We start from the raw sequence: 26,062 nt of genomic DNA on the forward strand, positions 1-26,062 counted from the left end.
TGCTTAAAAAATCAGAAAATATGAATATGTTTGTAAATTATCACAAAAATGGAATAGCTTTTCCTGCGTTTCTCCTTAACTGAAATATTGTTTCTGTGCCTCTTAAAGGCATTGAGAAAATGCTCGTATAAAGAGATTTGAATTTATTTTTCTTAAACAAAATAACTGCAATTTATCCTTCACCGATCACAAGGATCACCTTTATCTTGCTCTAAATCATAGAATCACAGAATGGCCTGGGTTGCAAAGGAGCACAGTGCTCATCCAGTTCCAACCCCCTGCTGTGTGCAGGTCACCAACCAGCAGCCCAGGCTGCCCAGAGCCGCATCCAGCCTGGCCTTGAATGCCTGCAGGGATGGGGCATCCACAGCCTCCTTGGGCAACCTGTGCCAGTGCCTCAAAACCCTCTGGCTGAAAAGCTTCCTCCTAATATCTAAATGGCTATGTCCATAAAAGTCACAGTTAACAGGACAGGGTGTAAACACTGTACACTTTTACTCTGAGATGTGCAGAGATTTTTGGCCAACACCTTGCTTATGTAGATGGCAAAGATGGTCGAACAGGCTGCTCAACGCCCCCTGCTCACAACTGCCCTGTTGTAAGTCTGCCCCAGGTGCAACTCTTCCAAAGATATCTTCAATTGCATTGGAGAAACTTCTGCATTTTGGAGCAAACTTTGTCATTTTTTAGAGCCAGATTTAACACACAGGCACTCACTCAGTGCTGTTTTATTTGCAGCACTCACTTCCTGTAGGAAAAAAAAAAATAAAATAGATTGCCAGGGTTCTGTGATGACTTTTTAAAGCCGCTCTGTTATTTCCCACGTGGATTCCTCCACTTCCCCATTCTGTGATAACTTCTGCATCCCTACAGCACCACTATAAAAATTTTTTTGCTGATGTAACTCAGGTGTAAGTTTCAGACAGCAAGAAAAATCTTCAGGTGGAAAATGAGAGCTGCAAACTTGAGCAGCGCTCCTTTTGCGAGGCGAAACAAAGCTCTGCTTTCCTCTCCACGTGCTGCCTTTTAGAAGTTGGGTTTGCGGAACTTGTAGACCTGCAAACTGAGCGGAGCGGGCCGGCTGCTCGCCTGCACCCCGGCACTAAGCAAAGGACAGGCGAGGGAACGCTTTAAATGGCGAACTGGGCCGCGCAGCAAATCTCGCGCTCTGCTCCCAGCTCGCCGCAGCAGCCAGAACTCAGCACGCTCCTTTCGGCCCCCGTGGGGTTGTGGGGAATGTTTACCAAGAGGCCCAGACCGGCTCTCGGAGCAGCTGAGCGCGGAGGCGATCAGCGCCCACGAGGTTCGGGCCCGCAAGGTGAGGTCGCTCACCGGGGCTGCTCTGCCTCTGCCGCCGCCCCTCCGAGCCCCGCGTGTGCTCCGTAAGGCTGTGCGGGACCGCGGGGCCCGGCTGATGGCGGCCTCGTGGCTGTGGGAGGAGGAGCCGGGGCGGGCGGGCGGTGCTGCGGGTCGGGCCGGGAGCGGGGCGGGGGGAGCTCGGCGGTGCGGCGGGGGGGCGGTGAGCGGTCGGAAGTGCTACGCGTGTCTGCGTTGCGAGTTCGGTGTCTCTGTAAGTTCTGTGTGTGCAGTGAGTGAGGAGGACGGCTCGCTTCCTGCATCCGCGGCCCTTCCTACTTGTAGCGTTTGGGGAGGAAACGTTGCTTTAGTGCAAAGGTTTTGGCATCTGGCGCTTTTCAGCGCAGGCAGAGCCGCGCTTCAGCCGAGAAGCAGCGATCTGGGCACGGGGCGGCTGTGGCCTCGCTGCCCTGCTCATGTTCTAACACTGAGATCCGCCGAGACACAGCACTGCCTCCCTGATCAGGGGATGATCAGAGGGCTGCAGCACCTCCCCTACGAAGATAGGCTGAGGGAGCTGGGCTTGTTCAGCCTGGAAAAAAGATGGCTGCAGGGTGACCTCATTGCAGCCTTCATTACCTAAAGGGAGCCTACAAACAGGAGGGGAATCAACTCTTTGAAAGGGTGGATAACAGCAGGACAAGGGGAAATGGCTTTAAGTTGAAGGAGGGAAGATTGAGGTTGGATGTCAGGGGGAAGCTCTTTCCTATGAGAGTGGTGAGGTGCTGGAACAGCTGCCCAGAGAGGCTGTGATGCCCCGTCCATCCCTGGAGGTGTCCAAGGCCAGGTTGGATGGGGCCCTGGGCAGCCTGGGCTGCTATGAAATGTGGAGGTTGGTGGCCCTGCATGTGGCAGGGAGGTTAGAGATCCTTGAGGTCCCTTCCAACCCTGGCCATTCTGTGATTCTGTGTGTGATTCTGTGATCCGCCTTGGGGCTTTTCGTCATCCCTGTGTGCACAGACACGCAGCTTAAGGGAGCCATGATAGGCACAAGGCAGTTCCTGTGTTAAGGATTCTTTCTGCCTTGCATAAGGGCTGTCCTTCAGCTCAGGAAGGAGCTGTGCTCCTGTACGTGGCTTCCCACTAGGAAAAGTTCCTGAGGGTTAAAGTTTGGTCCGTTGTGGCTGTGCATGGTGCCATGAGGTGGAGGGTTGGTGACAGTGGGGCAGCCTCCCATGGGGTTTTAGGCTTTGGAACGTGAACACAGATAGCACAGCGCTTTGTTTTAAACCCAAGTTATTATGCCAGGTGTTCATTTTAGGGCAGGGTTCAAACAGGTCTGTCTCTCCAGTTTGTGTAATCTTTAAAGTTCCCTTATACACAGTTGACATCTGTGGTGCTTTCTGAAGCTTATTTTCTATGGAGCAAAGGCCCCTACATGTCCCTATAGTGCAGGCTACTTGTGTGTAACGAGGCACAGTTCTCAGGAATTTGCCCAGTTTGCATTCTTGGAATGATCTGTGAGTTTGTGTGACAGAATTGGAGATGTCCAAGTAAAAAGTTTTGTCTGCTTTGTTTTTAAACAGAAGCATAGCGCATCTGGACAACTCCACCCAAAGCCTCAAGCTTCAGAGGAAATAAGATGTACCCATGTGAGCTTGCAAGGTGGCTTTAGCAGTTCCTATCTGCATTCTGATCCATGACAAGTTAATTACACCAATTACACCAGCAACTGAACAGAAGCTCTATAGGAAACTGTTGTAGTTATATTGCAACTTGTGTTACCGTGACTACTTTATCTCTTGATAACTCTGTAATTAACTTGTCACCACTGCTTAATGCTTAACGTATGTGGAGAATCAGTTAATGGCATCACTAAAGGAATGGTAGCCTGAAGGAGAAGCTCATGCCCTTTGGGAAGGTTATCGGGGTTTCCCTGAATGGCTAATTCAAGGGCTTGTGGAGAAAAAGTATTAAGTTTGTTGCGTGGATAAGATGGAAAGGCTGTGCCGAAGAAATTCTGCTTAAACTGACTTCAGTGATGGGAAACTTTATTAGAAGGAACAGTAGTGTAAAAAAATCCAAAGGAGAGTATGTTGGAGACATGGACAGCTGTTCTTGTAGTATTGTTGTGTATGGCCGCATGCAGGTTGGAATTTGGGGGAACAAGAACAACTGATTCAGCCTTAGTATTCCAGCTGCTCTTCCTGGCCATGTTCTGAGCAACCAGTGCAGGACTTCCTTGTGAGCCCTGCCCTTCATCTCTGATACAAGGGATGGAATTATCTTTTGTGGTGACTGAGGCCTCGTTCCTGCTGTGATGGCCCTTGTGCTATATTGGTGTAAGAGCTGAATCATTGACTTAAGGGGAGCAAGCTTCAGGTCCTGGGTTGTTGGGCATTTTGTGGTGTTTACATCAACCTGAGAACATAGTGAGCTGTCTGCTAGGGATTTAGCTGACCTGAGTTGCATTTATTTTCCACAGCAAGCCTTGCATTTTGTAATAACGGCAACACTTCTCATTTTATATTTCACAGAACAGCATGTTGAATTCTGAACATGTGAAACTTCTAAGTACATCCTGAAGGCATTAGGCTTCGGCCTAACGCTTGTAAAGATTTCCTGCGTTGGAATAATTTCCTGTTTGTAACACTGGTGAAGTCAGCAAGTGCCTAACCTGGCCTGTATTACCCATTCCCCGTAGTTGACGGGTGAAGCCGAATGCGCATCCCACCAATGGCACGACTCGTAAAAGCAAGCACTTGTTAAATCTATTTGTTTTTATTATGGACATCGATCTGCCAGTCGCAATAATGCATTTATGGACATTTTTCTGCAAGCGCAGCGCTGGTGGCAGTTTTTACTGACAAATTGAGTCATATGGACAGTAGTTCAAAATACGCTTACTTTATTGACGGATTGTGCAATTCTCTAGTTTACTGGGTGTTCATAAGGTATCTGGACTGGTGAAGAGAATGTAACTAATGGGGAAAGGTAGAATGAAGTTTTAATTTTAGGAGGCTCGAAATCTTTGAGGCAGTGACAGGTTTCGGTGTCTTGGCTGTTCTTGCAGATCTTTTCATTAATGCCATCATTAAAAAAGCAGAGGTGTCCTAGTGAGGGCTTCAGCTTTGCTAATTTGTATGAAGGTATAATGAGCAAACCCTTCCTAATGCAGAAGAGAAACCTGTTACCTTTTTTCCTTCCATTCTTGTGCTTGGCCAGCATTAATTTCAACAGACAGGTAGAGAAACAGCAACTATAAAAACAAATCAAGCCTGTACTGGAATATTTTCCCAAAATACAGTATGCAATTTTAAAAGTGCTGATACTGTAACCTACTATAACCTATGCTCCAGACTATTGTTTATAAAAAGTGGAGTGTATCTGAAGACCAATAAAGCTCGTGTGGCTTTGGAGTTCAGTTGTTTTGATTTAGTTTTTTGAGGTATGTCACCATTTTGGTTTGAACCGAGACGGGAGGTTTATGCTGGATATGAGGAGGAAGTTTTTCCCCCAGAGGGTGGTGAGGCACTGGCACAGGTTGCCCAAGGAGGCTGTGGATGCCCCATCCCTGCAGGCATTCAAGGCCAGGCTGGATGTGGCTCTGGGCAGCCTGGGCTGCTGGTTGGTGACCTGCACACAGCAGGGGGTTGGAGCTGGATGAGCACTGTGCTCCTTTGCAACCCAGGGCATGCTGTGATTCCATGATTTTGATGCTTTTTGCTAATCCTTTTCAAAGAGTCTGCTTATTTATTATTTTGTATCAACAGTGAAAAAGCATCTTGATGTGTCAGGACTGTGTGCTACTTTGTGTTATGATGTACTCAATAACAGAAACCATTTCAGGTACATTTTCAAGTCGCTTCTTAAATTCGAACCTGCAGCTGAAGTTCTGCCCAACACTTTCAATTATATGGAAGTATTTTCATCTGAATAGATTCCACTTAAGGTTAATCTCCCAAAAATGGAATTTTATTGGTATAAAGTTTATGATTATTTTTTTTTCTTCTCAGCTTTCTAAGCAGAATAACATATCTTGGTCCTATAGATAGAGGACCGATAGTGTTGAGTCAAAGGAAGACAGAATAATTCTGCCTCATAAAGGACAGGAACAAGTGGCATCCGAAGGAGCAACAGGTGGCAGTTCAGATCACTTGTGTGCACTGCACGGGGTGCAGCTCAGTGATGGTGCTGGAATCAGGTTGCTAGGTTTGGGTTCAGAAGGCAAGTGGGTGAACACTGAGACCTTTGGGAGTTTGCTTTCGCATTCAGAAATCCTATTTCTGATTGGGAAGATTTGAAACCCACATCTTGTGGGGTGGGACGGTGTGCAAGTGAAGCAATCACTAAGTGCTTGCTGTGTGCTGTTGGTGAAGGTGGGATGCTGGAGCGATGGGCTTTTGGTCTACTCTTTGTTAGTAGAGAGCAAGCATTGATGCTGTCTTGTAAGTGTTGCAGCTGCATAATTAGCATTCCAATAATATTTTAGTTATCTGACTGCTTTAAATGAGTCAGTGCAATGCAAACAGTGAAATTATTTTGGGTTGTTTGTATATTTGAGCATGCAGAAGGTCTGTTAATTAGTTAAACTTTTTAATAAACACTTAAAGTAAACTTAAGGCCCAGTTAAATGATTAAAACTTTTCAATTTAGCTTTACAAAATCACAAGGTGGGGCGTTCTGCATCTAAAAATACCCATGAAATACACAACTGCTTGGAGAGCCGTGGGTTGCCTTTGGTGGTGGGACGTTTTTAGACTGTTACTGCTGCCCTGGAAAAACAATTCACAAACAGCTTTTTTCCTCTTTGTCTTGCTTCGCTGAAGTTCAGTGTGACTAAATACAATGTCCTGAAAAGGGCGGGGAGAAAAAGGGAAATCCCTTGCATGAAAATAGCTCCGGTTATTTGCTGATGTTCCTTCTGTCCATGAAATGCTAGGATTCGTTGTTGGTTGACTGAGAGATAAGATTAGCCTCATTCAAACTGATCTTAGGTTTTCTTTTATTTATCTATTCCTGGAAGTATAGCTGAACTGGTAGGCTTTGGATCCTGTTTGCAGAGGGTGTGGGGCATCATTGCTTTTCAGCTTTGAGGTCGGGCCATTGGAGGGTGAGCTGTGCCCAAGTCCAGCATTGCATTTCCAGAGATTGAATTTGAGAGCCAACATGGCAAGGTGGTCAATCAGAGACTAACTTTCCTTTCTAGATGTTTGTGCTTTTCTTTTTTAAGAAAGCAGAATAATAGTGCTGTTATTTTCACCAGTTCATTAGTTGTGTGCTAGTGGATGCACCTCCTTTTTTATGACTGGTAATACATACAGCCTGCTTGTAAATGCTGCACGGTTGTGTCTTTGTGCATCTATATTTGATTCCATAGTCAGAGTTTCTAAGAATATGATTAACCCTGTGGGTCATCTTATAATGTAATTATTAATGATTGATTCTGTTTATCCTTGAAATCAATATAAGAAGCAAAATGGTTTGGCATATATTTGGGGTTGATTTCTAACATTCAGTAAACATGATCTCGTGACAAGACTACTATAGGTTTATTACTCAGAACGTGTTTGATGAATCTGAAGTGTGTAATTAGTTTTATATAATGATGGTGATACGTGGTGTTTTTACATGACTTATGTTAATATGGCCAATAGTGTTAACATCTCCTGCCACTAATAGTTAGGGTGGGGATGTATAGTAATTGATCTTCCTGGGAGTGCTGTAATGTAAAAACAATTCAGGCTGTTTGAAGTATATTTTACAAGTGTGCATTGGGCCTTTGGGATGTTATACTGAAAAACCCAATTGTACAGTTACCATGGGAACCCAATTAGAATAGATTGCTTGAGTTTTTTTCAGTCTTTCATCTTGACCAAAAATCTAATGTACTTTAAATGTTTTCATATGGAATTTTATTCATATACTGACTTGATATATTAGCTCTTTTAAAATTTTAGTACCAAAACCAAAGAGTATTAAGTTCTCTGGATCCTTAGGACTTTTCTTTCAAGGAGAATCTTCCTTTATTATTTAAAAGTTGATGAACTAAGAAAAATACTTCTTATGAATCTTAGAGGTCTCATCATTGTGCTGCCATTGCGTGTGCTTTGCAGGCTGCAGTTCTGTGAGAGTAAAGGGGAAAACTCCTGAAATCCCAAGGACTTGTGTTCTAACCCATCAGCACCATCTGGCTGGAATACTTCGTGGCCCTTAAAGAGTCTTAGTTTTGACATATGATCTGACTGTTCTCTACATTTATGTTCTGTTAATGTATTTCAAGGTTTGGGATGCTTGCAGGATAGGTCTACAATACGTTGGTTTCCTGTGCTGTAGGTGGTCCTTCTACAGAGGAGCTCCTACGCAGCACTGATGGATTTGTTCTCCATGCCTCAGGGCATCCTGTACCTGGCTGCTCACCCATTGCCAGGGCACCAAAGGAGGAGCTCAGTGGGAGGTGGGCTTCCTTGGTCCCAGCCAGGCAGCTCTGTGCCAGCCAATGAGGGTGGGGACAGACTTTGCCTTTTTTTATTTCAGCTCCTGATTCAGTCCCTTCAGTTTGTCCAGTCTCTGCAGGTGTAGGAGGAAACCACCCACCTTGGTGAAGTGGGTGATGGTGAGAGCTCAGTCTTTAAGGCAGGTTCAGTGATTCTGGGATCTCGGTTTCTGATACATGAGCCAGAATGAGGGCGGTCCTGTGTGGAGCCAGGAGCTGGACTCGATGCTCCTTGTGGGGCCCTTCCAACTCAGGATGTTCTGTGATCGTGGTTGAGTCTGAAAAGTCATTCCTGTGCCATTTGGGAGAGATTCTGAGTTCTTAGCCTATCAGCCTTAGGGGAGCCTTCAGCTACATTTGGAAATGAGTTAGTGCATGTATTGGCCTCTTGTAACAAGGCAGCCTCGTTGAAAGGTTGATAAGATGCATTTTGGAGCCATACCTTGAAACTCCCCAGCCCTCTGAAGCTGGAGAGCTGTCCTGTATGGCTTTCCCCAGCACAGCTGCAGGCCTTCGTCCTGGCCCTGTGGTTTGGGTTTTACTGACTATGTTTGTTGGATCCACCTGTCAGCCATACTGACACTTGGAGAGCTCCACCTGGGGCAGAAATGGGTCATGAACAGTCATCAATCATTGGGCCTCCTCGGACACCGTGCAGCTTCTGTCCAGCTAATTGCTTCATTTGTCCTTCTCAGCTGCCGTGCTCCCCAGGTCTGTGTGTCCAGGGGCTTCCCCTGCGCATCTCCTGCTCTGCACAGCTCCTCAGCGTGCAGCCGGGGCGCTTGCAGAGTGTTCAGTAAGTCTTTGTGTAAGGATCCTTACAGCTGGATCCCTTCCTGCCACCGTCCAGTCTCAAAGTCAGCCAGTTTCTCTGCCAGACCCCATGTCCCTCCTGAGCTGCGTTTGCTTACAGTAGGCTTTCATTCTGGTGCAGCAGGTAGAAAGTGCTGTTTGCAGGCACACCTGGTGTGAAGTTGTAGGGGTGGCTGTGTCATCAATTGCATTGAGGAAGGCTGAAAGGGAGTTGCATAAAACTGTTGTAGGTGATTTCAGTGACTGATCTGGATTTGCCTTCAAATGTGTGGATTGCATCTAAAGTATGAGAGCATCTTTATGGGATGATGAGGAGATTTTGCGATAAACATCAGTGCTTTGTGTAGAACTTCAGTAGTGATTAAGCTGCTGTTGCCACTGCAGGAATTAGCTGCTGCTTGAAGCAACTTCAAGTCTTGTTTATTTTTTTGTATTTGATGTGGCTTCTTTCATAAGCAGACAACACTTTTGCTGCAAATAAGTACCATAAATTTCTTCTGAAAAGGGACGTTTGCTGAATGATGCTGTCCCAGAGACAGCTGCTTGGCACAGAATGAGCACTCCTTGCCTGCCAGGAAGGATAGTTTGCATTCCCTTGCCTTTCATGGTATGATTAATAGATAGAGAAAGCTTGCATTTGACATCCATCCCCTCACAGTTACTGATTTTTATGTTTGTTCTACTTTCTGATGCTTTAGTTTTACTCAAGCTTATATTGAAATGTTTACTTAGATTTCTTTTATAATAGCTGCAGCATTCAGTGAATACATGAGTGGTGGAAGAGGTGCTTGGCAGATAGCAGTGCGTTGCTCTCAGCTGTGCTTCCTTGCTGTGCTCATCATCCAAGGAGTTTTCAGCTTTTTGTTATCTCATAAGTTTTCATGCTTGTCCAGCATGTAAAATGTTAAAATATGTCACTGGGAATTCCGCTCCTTACTTTCAGATGGGTCCAAGCATCTCTGTCTTAAAAGGAAAAAAAAAACAAAACCAAATACTTCTAGTGAAACTTGAGGGATGTCTAAAATGTGTTGAGGTGAAGTGGATCTGACTGTAGGGCTACAGCCTTCCCTCTTGCTTTGTTATCCTTCCCTTTTATTTCTGGTGATGGTTTAATTTGAGGCCTCAGCCTCCATTCCCTGGTATCGAACGCCTTCTGACTGCCTGGCTGCTCTAGCACAGGGTGCACATGATGCCCAATTAACTGTTAAATGGTGATTGTGTCATGCTTGGTGCAAGTGAGGCAAAGTGTTTAGATGCAATTCTGTGTGGCCTGTATTCATATTCAGGTTCCCAAAGATGCAGGTGCTTCAGTGCTCAGATTCAGGTGCTCTGAGCTTCCCTCCTCGCATTGAGGCATAGATTGGAGGATGGCTTGGGTTGGAAGGGACCTCATGGATTGGGTTCCCTGGCTGAAGGCCAGAGCTCCCTGTGGATTTTGGCTGAGCTCTGACAGCTGCCTTGATTTCCAAAATGTCTTGTTGTAGCAGATCTATGTGGAGACACAGTGATTTTAACGTAGTGATGCTGAGAAGAAAGTGAAGGGGAAAAATGAAATGCTGAGGAAGTAACAGTTGTCTTGTATTTCAAAAGGGAGAGCAGAGGAACCATTTTGTTAATAGTATTTAAAAGATGTATTTCAGTTCCAATAATTAACATTTCCTGTGTGCTTCTGAGTACTTTGCAAGCTTTGCTTTCAAGCCCCAAGTCTTACTGTGGAAGTCTCTTGCTTTCAGTCCTTAAAATACGTAACTCCCTAAAATACAGAAGTTTGTTTATTTTACTAAATGCCTCTGAACCAAATGTCTGCACAGATAATTCCTGAGTTCATAGCAGGTCTTAGAGGGCATTCTTGTAGGAAAGATCAAAATTTGCTTGTTAAGAATGTGTTGTGGTGTTGCTTTTGCCTCGCAACAAGCAAGAGATGACCTGATGAGCATCAGCATTCCTGTTTGCTTGGAAACATAAGCGAATACTTCAATAAGTAACCTTTACTTTGTTGTTATTTGTACTAAAAGATAGGGCCTGTTTAAAGAAAATGATACAAAGTTCTAAAAATACATAAATAAATAAATAGAATCGTGTTGATGTGCAGTGCTTCCTGTGATACTCTAATTACATTTTCTAATGAAGATTTCCTTTTTTCTTACAGGCAGACATCATTCATTTACCATGGCAGCAAGGCGCGTTCCGAAAGTAAGTTCCTTGTAAGATACCCTTACATTTAGGTATATGTTAGGGGGCTGGCATTAAGAAAGAATTCACGTAACATAGTTTGTTTTTTTCCCCAGTGTCCAGCAGTCAGTATTAAGGATCCAGTTGACAAGATTGATGCTGCACTGTAAATCTCTGTAGCTCTGTCATGGTTGGTAACAGGCATCAGTGGACCTTTCCTCAGCACGTATCTATCTTCCTCGGAGCATAAACTGATAGGACAGTGCTACCTTTTCTGTGTTAAGTTGGCTGTTTGCTTCCCTTCCCCTCATAAATGCCTCATTTATTGAAAAATAGATGCATGCTGAATTTTGGACTTTAATTCTTCAGTAAGGTCTAAGTGTAGGGAAATGTTTGTAGTAAAACAGGACAGCACTGCGATCAGGAAATTCAGAATGACTCTCCCTGCTGAGGGGCAGCATTGGTGCATTTATACTCAGCAGTGTTAGTCTTCAAATAATTCAAATGAACTTTGAAAATACTTTTTTTGTGTGTGAAATAACTACTTTTGTAACAGTAATAACGCTCCTCCAGGAAAATATTTCTAGTTCAATCAAACTTGCATATCTATTGCTGGCAGCTTCCATCGCTATTACAAATGTCTTAATAGTGGCATCTCTTGTGCTTTTAATTTGCTTCATGTACTGGCTGGGAGAAGCAGTATTCTGGCGTATGCCATGCCTTTGTACCCACTAAAAGAAAATGCTTTCTGTTTCTTTAAAATTGAACAGTTGAGGAAGGAAATTCTGGGAGATAAATTCATGTCTTGCTTTTTTCTTTTACCCAATATTCTGTGGGCTTGTACTTGTGTGCCTGTTGGTTGGAGGCATCTTGTAACAGGTACCTTGGATAATTGCAGAGAGATGTGTGATGATCTTAGGAGCCACCACACATATCTGGAATAGTCACTGGTTGCCTCTCATTCAAAGCTGGGTGTGACAGAGCTGGTAAGCAACATAAAACTGATAATTTATTACCTAACCTTTTCAGTTCTCCCACTCTCCCTTCAAGTGGAAGGGTACGGTGTTAGCTGTTAGGGGGGCTTTCCCTTTTTGATGTGTTGGATGGCAGAAGGTCTGAGGCAAAATGTGGGCTCTCAGCCCCATGCTTTATGGGGAGCAGAAGGCTGAAGGGAGTTGTGCAGGCACAGCCAAGGCTCCCCAGCTCCCTGCTGCTGATCCTCACACCCTTCTGTATGTGTAGGAATGGACTGTTGCTCATGATTCCTTATTATCTCCACGTTTATAATCAGTTTGCAGTTTCACTGGAAGTACAGCTGCACAGTATATGCCTTTGTGGCACAAGCTCACACATTCTGCAGCCAGGCGTGGGTGCTCTCCTCAATGGCTGTTGCATCCCTCTGGGTACCGTGGCTCTGTAGCTGCATTGCACTTACCAGAGGTGGAAGTTGGGCCTGAGAAAGGGAGGCTGCAAGGTGGCCCCGGTGATGTGGGGAGGTGGTGGTGGGAGGTGGATGGTTGCACTAAGTGGGCTTGGAGGTCTTTTCCAACCTCGGTGATTCTGTGTGCGTGAGCATACATTAGGAATGCATCTGCTTGGGAACTTTTTGCTTTTATGGTGTTCTCGTGACACTGTGGCATTTTTTTTTCTATTCCGTAGAATTCTAAATACAGTTCTGTTCTGTGGATATTTTGCAGTTTTAAAATGTAAACTTAGTAAGCTATTTATTTCTTTTTACTGAACGTTCTGCTTTGGTCTCTGTGCTCAGCATAGTGAAACACCTGTGCTCAAGTGAACTCAGATTGGTAACGACAGCAAAATTCAGACTTTGTGTGTCAAGACTGTAATCCTCTATTTCTGTGCGAGTCTTTTTGACGTGTCTTTTGTGTGTATTTATTTTTTCTGCACACGCATTTGTATTTTCAGTGGATCCTTAAGACACAGACCGCTGTTCCATTTACGCTTAAAGCTGTTCCGCTCACTTGAAGAATTTCAATGAAATTCTTTTCCTGAACACAATTCAGATTCCTGACTCTCCTTTAGCTTAAAAAGGAGCACTATTAATGGTTTTGTTCATATTGCCTAGATTTATTCTGTTGTTATTCTCCAGCTCCCGCTCTTCAGGTATAGCTGTTTTGGTATTATAGAGAATGATGGATTATGTAGGAAAGTTTCTTTTGAAGCACTCCTGATATTGTGCAATGCACTTGGGGGTCAGCTCCACTTGACTGATGCATGATTTATCCGATGTCCCTGCCACTTTCGGAGATAAAGCTGCTATTTTATCAAAAATGCCAGCAAGTGTGAGTTAGAATTTATACACCTCCTTTTTTCAAATAATTGTTCTGATTACTTTCTGGCACGGCAATAAAATGATAAAGGTAATTGCACACAAATGTGAGATAGCACCAAAATACAATAAAATTAACCTGAATTAGCTTGACTTGTCGATGAGAAGTATTTATGAAATGTATTTTTGCAATAAGGGAGACTGATATTATAGCTGGAAGGTGAGTTATTGCCTTAATGTAATACTGTTTGAAATTTAAAAAAGAGACTGTTACAGTTGAGGGTGATTGTGCCTTTGAAATTAAGTTGAAGTGATTCTTATAATTGGCAGCAATAATGCATTGTGAAGGTAATATCTTTTATTGTGTTATGCCTAGTTGCATTACCTTTTATTTAGCTGGTCCTGACTTCAGCTCTGTGGTGAGGGTGAGAAGGAACAGATCAAGAATTTTGTGGATGTGGGCGATAAAATTCAAAACGTTACCTCATATTAAAATCATTCTTTTGCTAGAGTTTCTCATTTTTGTCTGCTTGCAATTCTGATTAACCTGATGCAAGTTTCATTGCATTAAATAAGGAAAGCTCTTGTGTTAGAATAGTTGCCATACATTTACATACCCAGCTGAACCCTGTAGCAGTAGTGCACTCGAGTATTTGGGGGGATAAATGCACACGTGTATCAGGTGCTGTCCTTGCTGAATTTTGTACTTCTTTAACACCTTGAGGTACGACCCTTTGTATCACAAATGCATATCTACACACATCCTCAGTCAGTACTTTGGTAATTAAAAAGTAGAATGTAAAATGTTCATTAATATACTGACTTATTTTTTTGAGTTGCTGAACACTTGTGTGAAATATGGAGAAATGCATGTTGTTTTCCTTAGTGTGAGCTTGTTAAAACTGAAACTAATAACAGCTAGATGCTGATTGTGGGGACTCTAATTTCTAGAGACCACATTCTTCATCTTGATTCTTTATTATGATAACTGTTTCTTTGCCTGTTGGGCAATGCATTCCTTTACTTCTAGTGTTTCACTGCATGTGATTGATGCTAAAACAGTAAATGACTGAACAAAGTGTAACTTTGCCCAGTGCTTCTAATTGAATCTTCTGGCATAAGATTCCCAGTCTAAAAATAAGAGGCTCTTTATCCATCTGCAGGTCACCATACCATAGGGGTAGGAGTGGTGACATACACCGAGCACAAGGGATGGAAGTGCCAAGCAGCATGGCTTACAGGATGACTGCCAGTGGGGTTCACAGGCACTCCACAATGGCAGGGGGCGTAACAGCGATGACTTCTCTTTGCTATTTGTGATATAATTTGCTTAATGCAGAAACCTCTGGCCCCGTCCTGGTTTTTCCATGTTCATGTCAGTCCATTTCTTGCCCAATTCTACTCCAATTCGCTCTTATCTCTAGGCAGCCCACCATTTCAAACAGCATATCCTTTAAGCTTAAGGCAGGTTGGTTGTTTTTTTTTTTCCCTCTTGGCACTGAGATACTTAGGGATGTCATGACCCAATCTTGAAATCTGGATGGCATCCCACTGTAACCACCAATGTCTAGAGTTTATTAACACCGTGCCTCCATAGGTTACTCATACGCAGCATGTAACGATTTGACTCATTTTCCAAGTATTCATCTCAGCTTGCTGCTAAAATGACACAGAATGACAAACCTTCTATTCTGTGTGTACATTTTAAACTCTGTTGTCCCAGCAGTGGCTGCTGCACATTCATAACATTGAAGTTTCCTGCATAAGTAAGAGCCGGGGAAGCTACAAAACATGCTTGTTTACTTATTAGTGGGAGAGACTCAGGAAAAGGCTTCAGTAGGTGCTTGTAGGAAATAGTACAGCTGAATTCCTGTTTAAACAGTCCATTAAGGTCTTGTGTTTAAGTGTCTGCTGATACTAATGTCTGAAATCAAAGCTTGGCATGCAAACAATGGATGAAGTAGAAAAATGTGGTAACTGAACATTGCCTAGGATACAACAGTAGTAACCCAGCTCCTCTTTGAAAAGAGAAGAATTAATTCTATTACAAATAAAATACCATTCTTTAAGTAAAACCACAATGTCAGAGGCGGTCCTGCAAGTAAGATGAAGATGTCTGAGGTAGCCCTGGTAAGCACACTGGGAACTTGCCATCTGACAACCAGGGTAACTCCTGTCTGCCAAAACAAGCGACTGAAGACTCAGCCAAAGAGCCAGAGGCTACTACTGCTTGGAAATCCACTTTTATAGCTTGGCATTTCAGGGTCTTTTGATTGCCATCCAAAGAGGATTAGTAGTATAATACGATGGGACAACAGAAACTTGCGCTTGCTGTCTTTGATTGTTTAATAAAGAATTATGTGTTTGCTCTTGTTGAATACTTTTTAAATGCTTTAGGAAGCAAATGTTGCTCTGTGCACATGAACATATTTCCTTCTGTTTTGTCAGTGGCTTGCGTGGAGCCGACTTGCTGATAAGTGAAGATGGGGAGTGATTTTTGGTGCCTGCTTGTATATGGTCAAACTGTGCAGTTTAATTCTGTGCCTTAACATTTTCATTATGTTATTTGGAATATAAAGAAATTTATATCACCCTAAACTAACCCTGGATTTGCTTAGGCTGCTATTTCTTTTCCATATGTCCAAGCTTGGTGAATCCTCCTGTTGAGGAATTGCTCTTTATTTGTGTGTGTTACTCCACCAGGCGATGGAAGCAGTGCTGTTAGTCTCCATAGCTCTCCAGCCATCTCGTTGCAGAGCAGGCTTCTGACCAAACACTGCTGGAAGGCTGGGATCTGCTATATCCCAGGAAATGGCCAATTTGGCCATGCTTCCCGTGGCACAAGATGATGTGTGTGCTTTCTTTAATGTTTCAGTGCAGCTCTTACACAACAGCTTTATCAGAATTGCAGTCCTGTTCATATGTAGGTGTTAATTTCTTTTGCAGCAAGGACAAAGCCAAATGGACCCAGTATTTATTGTGGCATTGTGCTTACCTGGAAATCTTTGGACTACTTCAATAGAAGGAGACAACTGTTAGAGAAGTTTGGATTTTCAAATGTACTAAAAGCAAAAGAATTGCATAAATTCTGCTTCTCATTTGGGTGTTGAAAATATAGATATTTACTACAGATACTAATAAGAGTTGGCTTTTAAACTTGCAATCTGATCACGAGTTCATTGCAGGCATCCTGTGTAGTTTTTCTCCTCAGTGCTTAGGTTTTTCTTTTCTGTAAAACACTGCATTTAAGAAGTGACATTCTCATTCAAGACTGACTGCATAGGGTTGGAAAATTACTGTCCATGCTGAAGTATATGTGCAGAAAAGCACATTGCCTTTACTATTAATATAACTTTTCCCATATTCTTGACATACAATGGATTATTTCCTTTTAAATAAACAGGCAGAAACCAGTCAAACAAATACAGGAAGTTTTAGACTATGAAGGAGATGTGGGGAGAGCTATAATTGAATGGAAACCTCTTGAGTGGGCCAGCACTGCGTGCCTGTGCCAGATGGGTGCTGTGCTCTGCATTGCTGGTGGCTTCTGCCACCCGGGGGTGGGGGCAGATGCTTTGTGCAATTAAAACCCTTCTGAAAAGGCCATTATGGATTATGTTTCTAAACTGTAATTTCATGGGGTTGCCTTTGCGACTTTCACAGCACACCTTAATGACCAGATTTTTTTCTCCTCGGTCACTTGTCTCAGCACAGAGTGGCAACAGCAGCTTCCAGAATCTCAGCTGAGGATACGATTGTGCTGGCAGCCACCAGGTGACCTCCTTGTTGAAGGGCAGGCACATCACTTGTGCACACTTGCAGCAGATGAGGTGTTTGTAACCAGCCCACCTCCTTGTTCTGGTGCCCCTATTGCTGGGGAGGTGGTAAAGGTGGAGACGGATGCATCCTCAGTTCTCATTTCTGATGATGATCCCTGATTGTTTTTGCCTTGGGAAACACCACTGATACGATTTAATAACGATTTTGTTACGAGAGGGGTGTAAATGTACTGGATTAGGAAGTGTGACTGTAACAACAGGGCTGAAGTGAAGTCACAAAGTGGCACAGCTCCCAGGTGCCGGTGAAGAATGCCCCTCAAATTTCCATCCAATAGTTCAAGCTTCTGCTGAATCTTAATTCAGAACTTGAATCAATAAAAAGCAGCTTTGAGAACACTACAGTACTGAAAATAAAGACCCATTTAAGTGTTCAGAACTGCTATTTCTTTCCTGTAATTAGGATGAAGAAGTAACTTTCCTGGCATCTATTGATCATCCACTCAGACTCAACAAATTCTTGGTATTGTTTTGGTAAGGCACTGATATTGTGTCGCAGCAATGGAGATGCTTGAGAATTGCAGTTTACATTCTAGCCAAGAAAGTTACAATATTGAAGTGATGCTTCCTTAGGATATATTTAAGTAGAATAGGAAGTAAATGAACAGGCTGGCTCATTGCACCTGGAGAGGGATGCGTCACCATCAGTTGGTGCCAAGATAAAGTACCTTGGAATTGTTTTTTGGAGAAGAAAATCAGTTTTTATAGCTAAAAATACTGACGGTTTGTGCTACTGGTAGGTACAGCACTGCTCAGAATCCTTTTAGACAATTGTGTTGACAGATATCTTTAATGATAGAAGTATGTAGTTATAATCAAGCCTGGTGTAAGAGCAAGATTCCATGAGAAACCTGTTGAGCATCTCTGTAGGTTCTTTGTTTATGATTAACAGTGAGTTTAGCATGGAAAAACTGGGAGGAGAATTTTCATAAGTGCAGGGGTGGCAATTTGAGGAACAATAGAAGTGGGACTGTTTCTTTGTTTGGGAAATGGCAGGTGAAATAAGCAAGTAATTGTAATGCAGCTTCTCTCTTGGTTGTATTTATGTTATCAGGTACTTTGGATAAACAGTTAACACCTGAGTTAATCAGAGGATTGAGAGTCATGTTTTTGTCTTGGAGGCAGCTGTGAGATCTCACTAGTCAGTGCCTTCCTACTCTTCAATTAATGAATAGAATTACAGTGCATGTGAAGACATGGTACTTTGGGTCTAGCAGTTGAGGAATAGTTCTGCCCTCTTTATCAGAAATACTGGACAGACAAAAGTTGTGAGGGCTTCAAGTTCAGCCATTTGCTATAGCTTGCGTAGCAGAAATGCAAAGTCATGGCCTGAAGCAGTGATTGAGCACCTGGTGGAAGGCAAGGCCAACCCGGGAAGCTCAGGTGCATGCAATGAAGCTGAGAAAGCAGAATGGCTGGAGCCAGGATCCACCCCTTCCCAGACCTCATTTGAGGGCTGGCAGTGGAGCTGAGGGGATCTTATTGGGGATCCCTGTCTGCCTGAGATCTTCTAAAGGTGAGTGGTTTGTTTTTTTTTCCTTCTGTGTCCACAGCTGCTGTGTTTGGTCTTATTATCACTTGTTGCAGCCCAGGACTTTGCCACCCTGCTGTTACTGCTGTGCTTTCTATTGTGTTATAACATTACAGCCTGATAGAAATATTCTTTTGAAAGTTATGTGGGTGGTAGCAAGGGAGGGTGGATTCTGTGTTCGGATAGAGGGGAGGTATTCCTGCTGAAGCAGAGTGCAGTGGGGATACCAGTTGGAGATGTTCTGGCTCCTGAAGGGAAGTGCTTTGTTATGGATTTTGTGAACTTTGGTGATCCTTAGCATTGCTGTGTGGGTTTTCTCCTCTTTATCCGCTCTGCATTACAGATAGGAGTTGGATTTTGGATCCCAGACCGTAGGCTAGGATGGAATTCCTTGTCTTCAGGAACAGTTAAATGCAGAAAGTAATCTTGAATTATTTACTGTAATGTGAAAGACCCTTAATGCAAATTTTAAATTAAATCTGCATTTAATCAAACTGAAGGTATGTTCTAGTGCTGAAAACCTTGGCTGCAGCAAGGCTGTTACATAGAATTACTGTGGAAGGTGTAAGAGGTGAACATCTTTATATGCAAGTCATCAAGCCAGTGCTGGCTGTTAGGTTCGTAGCACCTGGTTTAGGAGATGAAACTCACTGCTGTTTTGAATCCTGAGCATCTGAACCTTAGAAAAGCAATCTGAGTGGTATGTCAGTGTTTCCTCATGGTGCTCAGCATAATTTAGGGGCCTTACCCTTTGGAGGAGCATAGGCCAATGAGGCACACACTGCTGCACAGTCACGGGAGCACACCTGGAAAATGAGGCTCCTCCATACAAGACATTAACTCATAAATCATGCTAATGTTCTCACTGATAAATCTTCCACTATGGAAACCTTGTGATGCTCATCTGTTATTAGTGACAAAAAGGACTCAATTCTGTTGGCTAACAGTGGTCCTCCAGTTTTATTTAGAGCATTTAGCAGTTGAATGCAGGAGAATACGAGCTTGTGTAGCACGTCTTTATTTATACAGCTCTGGGGGTCACAGGGAAATATCTCTAGAAGTCCCGTTGTTTTCCTTTGTTTTTTACCCAATAAACTTTAATTGTTGATACTTGGATGCAAATCCATAGGTATTACGATGGAGGTGAAGTTCAGGTGCTGCCACATCAAAATGGCTCAGATGATTTCTTTATGTAAAGAAGCCGAGGAAGACAAAAGGCAGTTTTATTAGGGTTTATTGCATTTCTGCTTTAAGTTGCTGATGATTTCTAATTCTCACAGCTTCAGCAGAGCCATGCAGGCAGGGCAAGCTGTGTGTCCAGCTACCAGCAGTCAATGATGCCCAAGCATTGGGTGACTTCAGCTGGTAGCATCTCAAGTCTGCTTATCTGTATCTGCAAACTTGTGACAAACTTAAATCTTGATTACAATTTCGCTTCATTTTAAAACAGCACTGCCTACAGTGGTGTATCCTTACTTCCTGATTATTTAATTAGTACAAAGGTACTTTTACGTCTGAACAAAGTATGCTGTTCTCTGCTTCTGTACAGTGACCTTCATGTTTGAAGCTCCCAACCCAATTGCATATGTATGTGGATTCCTTGTGCAGGTTTATAAAAATAAAACTTCTAATATTGCTGCCTGGTGCATCTGATAAACAAGGCTGAACATAGTAGTGATTACTCAAGGTTTTCATCTACAAAGCTTACTTCAAGTTGGATTTTACGCAGAGGGTTATTTATAGTGTTCTGTTACATGCTGCATCCTGTGTTTTGTTATAATGAAAAAGCTGTCCTTGTATAACTAAGTTGTTATATTCACAGAATACATAGTATGAGGTTCAGTGCATCTAGTTGAGGGCTGTCACACAAATAAAAATGAAGAATGTATGCTGCTGCTTTTCAAATATGTGAACTAGTATGTTGGTTTTTCTTTTTATTAATATTTCTGCAGTGAGGTGCTGCTCCCCAAAAGTTCATCCATTTCCACTCCTTAAGCAAGGAGATGGAGCAAGGAAGAGCTTGGTTCAAAAGGTGGATTTCTCTTTCTCTGCAACGTCAGCAAACATTTTCTAAGTGTAATTGGTGTGAGAGCTGCCAGTCAGTTTTTCCCTGCCTGGGAAAAAATGGAAATGTTGTTTTAAAGTACTTAAAGTAAAAGAAGGAGAACTTGAAAACTTGAACAGGTTCAAAATGTGGAGTAGGAACTGGTAATCTCATCTTTTTCTTTTTTTTTTTTTTTATAAGGCAACTTGGTCATAGGTTGGGCAGACTTCACAGAGCTTTGGGTCAGACTGTACATTTGTGCAGATGATAGTGAAAATAAACTTATGCTGTTGTATCTGGAAGTATAAAGTAAATTGCAGGTTAGCTGTATGATCACAGTGGTGTTAAAACTCAAGAAACCTTGCTGGTCTTCCTGAATGTAAGCAGGCTGTTTGTTTGTCAGGTTAGCTGCTGGTTGCTCTTTGCAGTAGAGGTCCTTTTGGTCTGTTTGCATCGTTCTTACCTTCACAGAAGCTTGGGTTGGAGAAGTATATCCAGTTCCTGCCCCCACCAGGTTGACCAGGAAGCCTGCAAACAGGAGGGGAATCAACTCTTTGAAAGGGTGGATAACAGCAGCACAAGGGGAGATGGTTTTAACTTGAGGGAGGGAAGACTTGGGTTGGATGTCAGGGGGAAGCTCTTTCCTATGAGAGTGGTGAGGTGCTGGAGCAGCTGCCCAGAGAGGCTGTGATGCCCCGTCCATCCCTGGAGGTGTTCAAGGCCAGGTTGGATGGGGCCCTGGGCAGCCTGGGCTGCTATGAAATGTGGAGGTTGGTGGCCCTGCATGTGGCAGGGAGGTTAGAGATTCATGATCCTTGAGGTCCCTTCCAACCCTGGCCATTCTGTGATTCTGTGATGTTCCCATTGTGGTGTGATCCTGACATGGTGTTGGGTGACAGCAATGAATGTGTTCTGTCCTTTCTTAGCAATCTTACAATTCCAAGTGGAGCAGCTCCCAATTCAGAGGGTAAAGCCACGATGAATTTGATGTGGGTGTTTTTGGTGCGGTCTTGAACAATACTGAAAAATCCATGATGTGGAGTTGGAAACATCCTATCAGTAACTGTAAAGCCAGCCTGGTAACAACGGGAGTAAAAATTGTTGTTTTTACTAAGGAATGATTTTCTTTTCATGTTTTTCCAGCACACACATTCTATTTGTGTTTCAGCAGCTATTTGCATAACACTGCTGCTGGGAGCCAGTGACTGTGCTCTGTTGTCATGATCATTCTTCTGGTACTGGTGTCAGAACACTTCATGTCAGGCATTACTGCTGAACCAGCCACAAAGCTTCCATTGCCTGTGACTTTTATGAAGGTTGCTGCTCTTCTAACTTTTTTCTCCGGGACTGATTGAGTTAATGGCTTTTTAGGATGGGTCATTCAAGTTTCTTCGTCTACACCTTTAGCTAACTTAGAAATATTCTATTTCCATGGTTCTTTATCTTTTCTGAATTGCTTTTGAAAACTGCATGGTGTATCTTGATGAATGCTTTTTGGTGAGAACATGCCCAGTGACAGTCATTTGGTTTTATGAACAGGTGACTTCCAAGGAGGGAGCATCACAGTGCCAGGAGAAGCACGTGGTTCTGCTCAGCCCTGTGGGAAAACTGGAGATATCTGGGTGTGAAACAGGAGTACACGAAATTAAACTCCCCAAACTGAGTGTGCTGCCAAATGGGTAAGTTCGTGTTCTATCGATCCTGTGTTTGAGCGAGCAGTAAACAGATTGCTAAGGCAGGCTGTGTGTGCCTTTTTTGCACCAGCCACGTTGAAAGTACAGTGCTTTTCCCTGGGAGAGCAAAGCAGCCTCCAGCACTGTCAAGGAATGGCACATCTCAAATGCGTTTCTTTCTCTGTGACTTCAATACAGCTAAGAAACCAAGCTGAGACAAGTGTTCTTTAAATACACTGTGAAGGTAACTCCTTCTCCCTAATTTTGGACACGTGTGTGAATGTGTCACTGAGGAGTAACACTGCTGTGTCTGTTTTGTGGACCTGTATCTAGATGTGCGTGCTCAGACAGGCAGAACTAAGGTTGAGTGGTTAGTCATGGAAGCTGCTGAAGAGAGCTCTGGTTTGTTTGTCATGTTTATAATGTCTCCTGAAGTTCTCACAACGAAGGTATCTGTGTTAGGAGAGGTAATGCCTCAAATGCTGGACTGATGGAGGAGGTGTTGGTGCTTTTTTTTTATTGGTTTTATGGTTGAGTAGACGTGCTTTTCGGTCTGTTAAAATATTGTGCTGTTTGGACTCTCTTTGGCTGTGTTTTTTTTCCTTGTTCATGAGGAAAAGCTGACTTTTTAGAAGGACTACAGAAGTCTTTCTTAGGGATGTTCCTTTTCTGGTGTGGCTTTGCTATGCCAGAGTCACACATGTTGCAGATACCAAAGTTATTTGCCAAATCCTCTGCCAAAACTGAAGTTAGTAGTACAGCTTGCTAAGGTTTGTTTCTTCAGCTGTTTTCTGGTGATGAAGCTGCAATGTTTGCCATGGTGTTTTTGGTAATGAGCTGTGGCCTTTGCAGTGTTGTTTTTTTTTCTGGTAGGACTCAAACGGGTTTTATTTCCTTCTCTCCATGTTGTCCTCCCTGCTCTGCTTCTCACTTGATAACTTTTCCTTTGATTTGTAGCATTTCCTCTTTTTCTGTTTTTCTATTTTATTACCCTTGTAGCTCTTTAAGTGTGCGTAGCATTAATCACAAATACAAAGCATCATGTGAATTCTGGCTGAAATATGTTTTTTCCTCTAATTCTAAAACCCTCAAGCCTCTGGATTTGACAGTTTTGCCAACTCCAGTGATATGGAAATCAGTACTTGAGTTTCCTTCATATGCTGATTGCAGTATTGGATTTCTGCTGATGAGGAATGGGAGTAAAATGGTATTTAGGGCAGAGTTGAAGCTCGCCTTTGCTACAGGACAGCTTCTGGCTGAAGAACATCTAAAGCAAGTGACGGCTCTTCACCTTTGAGAAGAGAACATGTCAGAGAGAGGATGGCAGGATAGCAGGAGGAAGCTCTATGCGCTCAAACATGGTGAATGTAAGAAATGTGGTTTTACACGTTGGTAGAAATAAAGGAAATTGCATTAAAACAAAAGCAGTCATGAGATTACAGGTATTAAGAGAAATAGGCTTCAAGTGAACTGCTGCAGGATTGGATGAACATAATTCAAGGCCATTGATTGGTGAAGGCCACAAAGGTGACTGGGGAGGAGGTGCTGTGCTGGGTGAGTGTGTGGTTCTGCTGGGTGAGAAGAGCAAAGGTCTCTTGTCATGGCTCTTACCTTTAATGCTGAGGCTTTTAACGTTTCACGTAATGGCTCGCCATCCCTTTTTCTGCACAGTGTTTTTGGGGATGGTATGATGTTATTAGAGCTGGTGGGAAGGCTGAGCAGAGGAATTGGGCTTTCAGTCACACAGACTTTTTTTCCAGGAAAATATGTGTGTGTATGCTCAGAACACACACTGCTTCCTTTACTCATTCCTGCACAAATGAAAGATGCTCCTGTGTCACAGCTGTCCCTAAGCAAGCCTAGCTGTATAGCAAGGCTGTCTTATGCAAGGTGAGCTTCTGCTTTCCTTGTTGATAGGGTTTGTTGCTTGCTGATGTCGTACAGCTGGGTTGGCTGGGGAAGGATCTGCTGATTTTGCTCTTTGGGCAGCAGTCAGAGGATGTCAATTCTTTTCCTAATTCTTTGTGTCTCTGTCTGGTGGTGGTACAGCCAGCCATGGTTGGCTGCTGTAGTTTTCTGTCCTCCCAGAAGTGATGAGGCTCTAGTAGCATCTCAGTAGCACTTCAACCTATCAGGTTGTGGGATTCGTGTGACAGTTATATTGCAGACGAGTATTACCAAAGAGTGATCCAGTAGTTAACAGCAAGCAGAATATCCTTACTATTACTGCAGGAACTTAAATCTGAAACGTGGATGGGAGGTGGGACTTCCTTTTGTCTTAACCAGCAATGAAGTTCTAAACATTTTAAAGCCCTCAGTAAATGTTTGTGCTGAAGTATAACATTTAATCTCTTCTACTCATCGCTAGTGAATAGCTATTAAATCTGGCCTCATTATTTTTGACAGAATAAAATAAAAAGAAAACAGCGCCCAGTGTTTCTGCTAACTGGCTAATAAACACTATGGTAAGAAGATTGGGTAGGGGAAAAAAAAACCATAAGAAACATAAAAATTGATTTTAATGGACCCCTGTCAAAGAGAACCATAATGAGCGTGAGTTTGGTAATAAATACTGGTATTCAGCACCATGGTTCCCCTGACTTCTCGTGTAGAATTGCATGTAACAATCAATATAGATTTTGGAGTTTTTTAACAACAAAAAAATAAGCAAACTTTTGAAATGTATAAATACTTCAGAGTTGCAGTCTCAGACAGCCCTGCTGGTTATGGGGAAATGGGATAGCAGTGCTAAATGGCATCATCACAGTGCGGGGATCTCGCTCTGTTTTACAGCTTGTAAAATGCTACGCAATTAATCACCTGAGATTACAACCTGTTCTGTGATGGCTCTCCTTAAAACTTAAGAACACAGACTATAATGTAGACTAAAAGGAGAAGCAACAAAGCAAAAATTCAGTTTTCAGTGCGCTTGAAAGAAATTGATCTATTAATGAGATGAATCTAATTGTAATAACCTGAGGTTATTCTGCTCCTTGTGAAACTGGCTAGCTTTAAAAGTCAGCACACGTAACAGCACAGTGAGCTCTGTTTGGGGAGAATGGGCTTTTAGTTGAGCTTTACATACAGAGAAAAGGGGGAAAAAAAAATCTTATTTCTTACAAAAAAAAAAAAAATCAGCTAAATACTGTGAGAATTCTGATTTGCCCAGAGCAAACATTTAGATATCTTGTATACATGCTTTTAATACTGTATCAGCCATTGTATTTTTTTCCTCTTGGTGTACACAAATGTTACCTTCTCCAGCAAAAGTGATGCTCAGTGCTCGCTGCCTGAAACACTGTGTCTGTCTGGCCCATCAGAAACCTTGCTGTTTTACTCCTCTCTTACTGTACTCTGAGTGCCTTCTGCAGTTCAGGACTGGTTTCCTTTGTTCCCCCATCTCTCCTGCGTTGTTCCCAACCTAGGATGGCTGTTCTGCAGTCTCTGACTGCTGACCTGGAGGGGAATGTTGTCAGCTCTGTGCTCAGGGTATCCCACACATGATGTCTGTTAGCAGTAACAAAGTGTGCTGGTATTTCCCTGTGCTAAATATATGCAGCAGAACAGACTGTGGGAAGATGGGGATGTTGGCTTAGCCATTATGAAGCCAAACATGGAACAGTTCTCACCTGTGTTGCACTAATAGTAATTCTTTCAGGAGTTCCCATCTTCTAGGTTGCTTGGCTCCCTGCTGCTGACCACACAGCACATGGCACTGCAAGGAGCTGCTCTCTTTGTGCACGCATTTCTTGGAGCTGAGGTTGGGCAGGTTAACTCACATTGACGTGGCTTTGATGATGGTCCAAGTGTGCGTTTCCCAGTGTTGCACGCATACCCTGAGCTTAATGCTATTTTCAGAATAGAGATTTTTTTTTTTGGGGGGGAGGAGGGGGGGGGGGGGGTGGGGGCCG

At 43.1% G+C, this 26,062-nt stretch overlaps 1 protein-coding gene across 1 annotated transcript in view; it reads left to right on the forward strand.

Moving 5' to 3' along the window:
* The first annotated feature begins 1,134 nt into the window (after positions 1-1,134).
* The window catches only part of MGMT (O-6-methylguanine-DNA methyltransferase), a 144,318-nt gene continuing 119,390 nt past the window's right edge, over positions 1,135-26,062 (forward strand). Inside the window, exons 1-3 of the mRNA XM_042863570.1 lie at positions 1,135-1,318; positions 10,755-10,798; positions 22,018-22,157. Coding sequence (XP_042719504.1) covers positions 1,135-1,318; positions 10,755-10,798; positions 22,018-22,157 — 368 coding nt within the window. The remainder of the gene's footprint in view (positions 1,319-10,754; positions 10,799-22,017; positions 22,158-26,062) is intronic.

Source organism: Lagopus leucura, unplaced genomic scaffold, assembly GCF_019238085.1.
Source record: "Lagopus leucura isolate 7727_CA_CO unplaced genomic scaffold, USGS_WTPT01 Super-Scaffold_741, whole genome shotgun sequence".
Classification (NCBI taxonomy): Eukaryota; Metazoa; Chordata; class Aves; order Galliformes; family Phasianidae; genus Lagopus; species Lagopus leucura.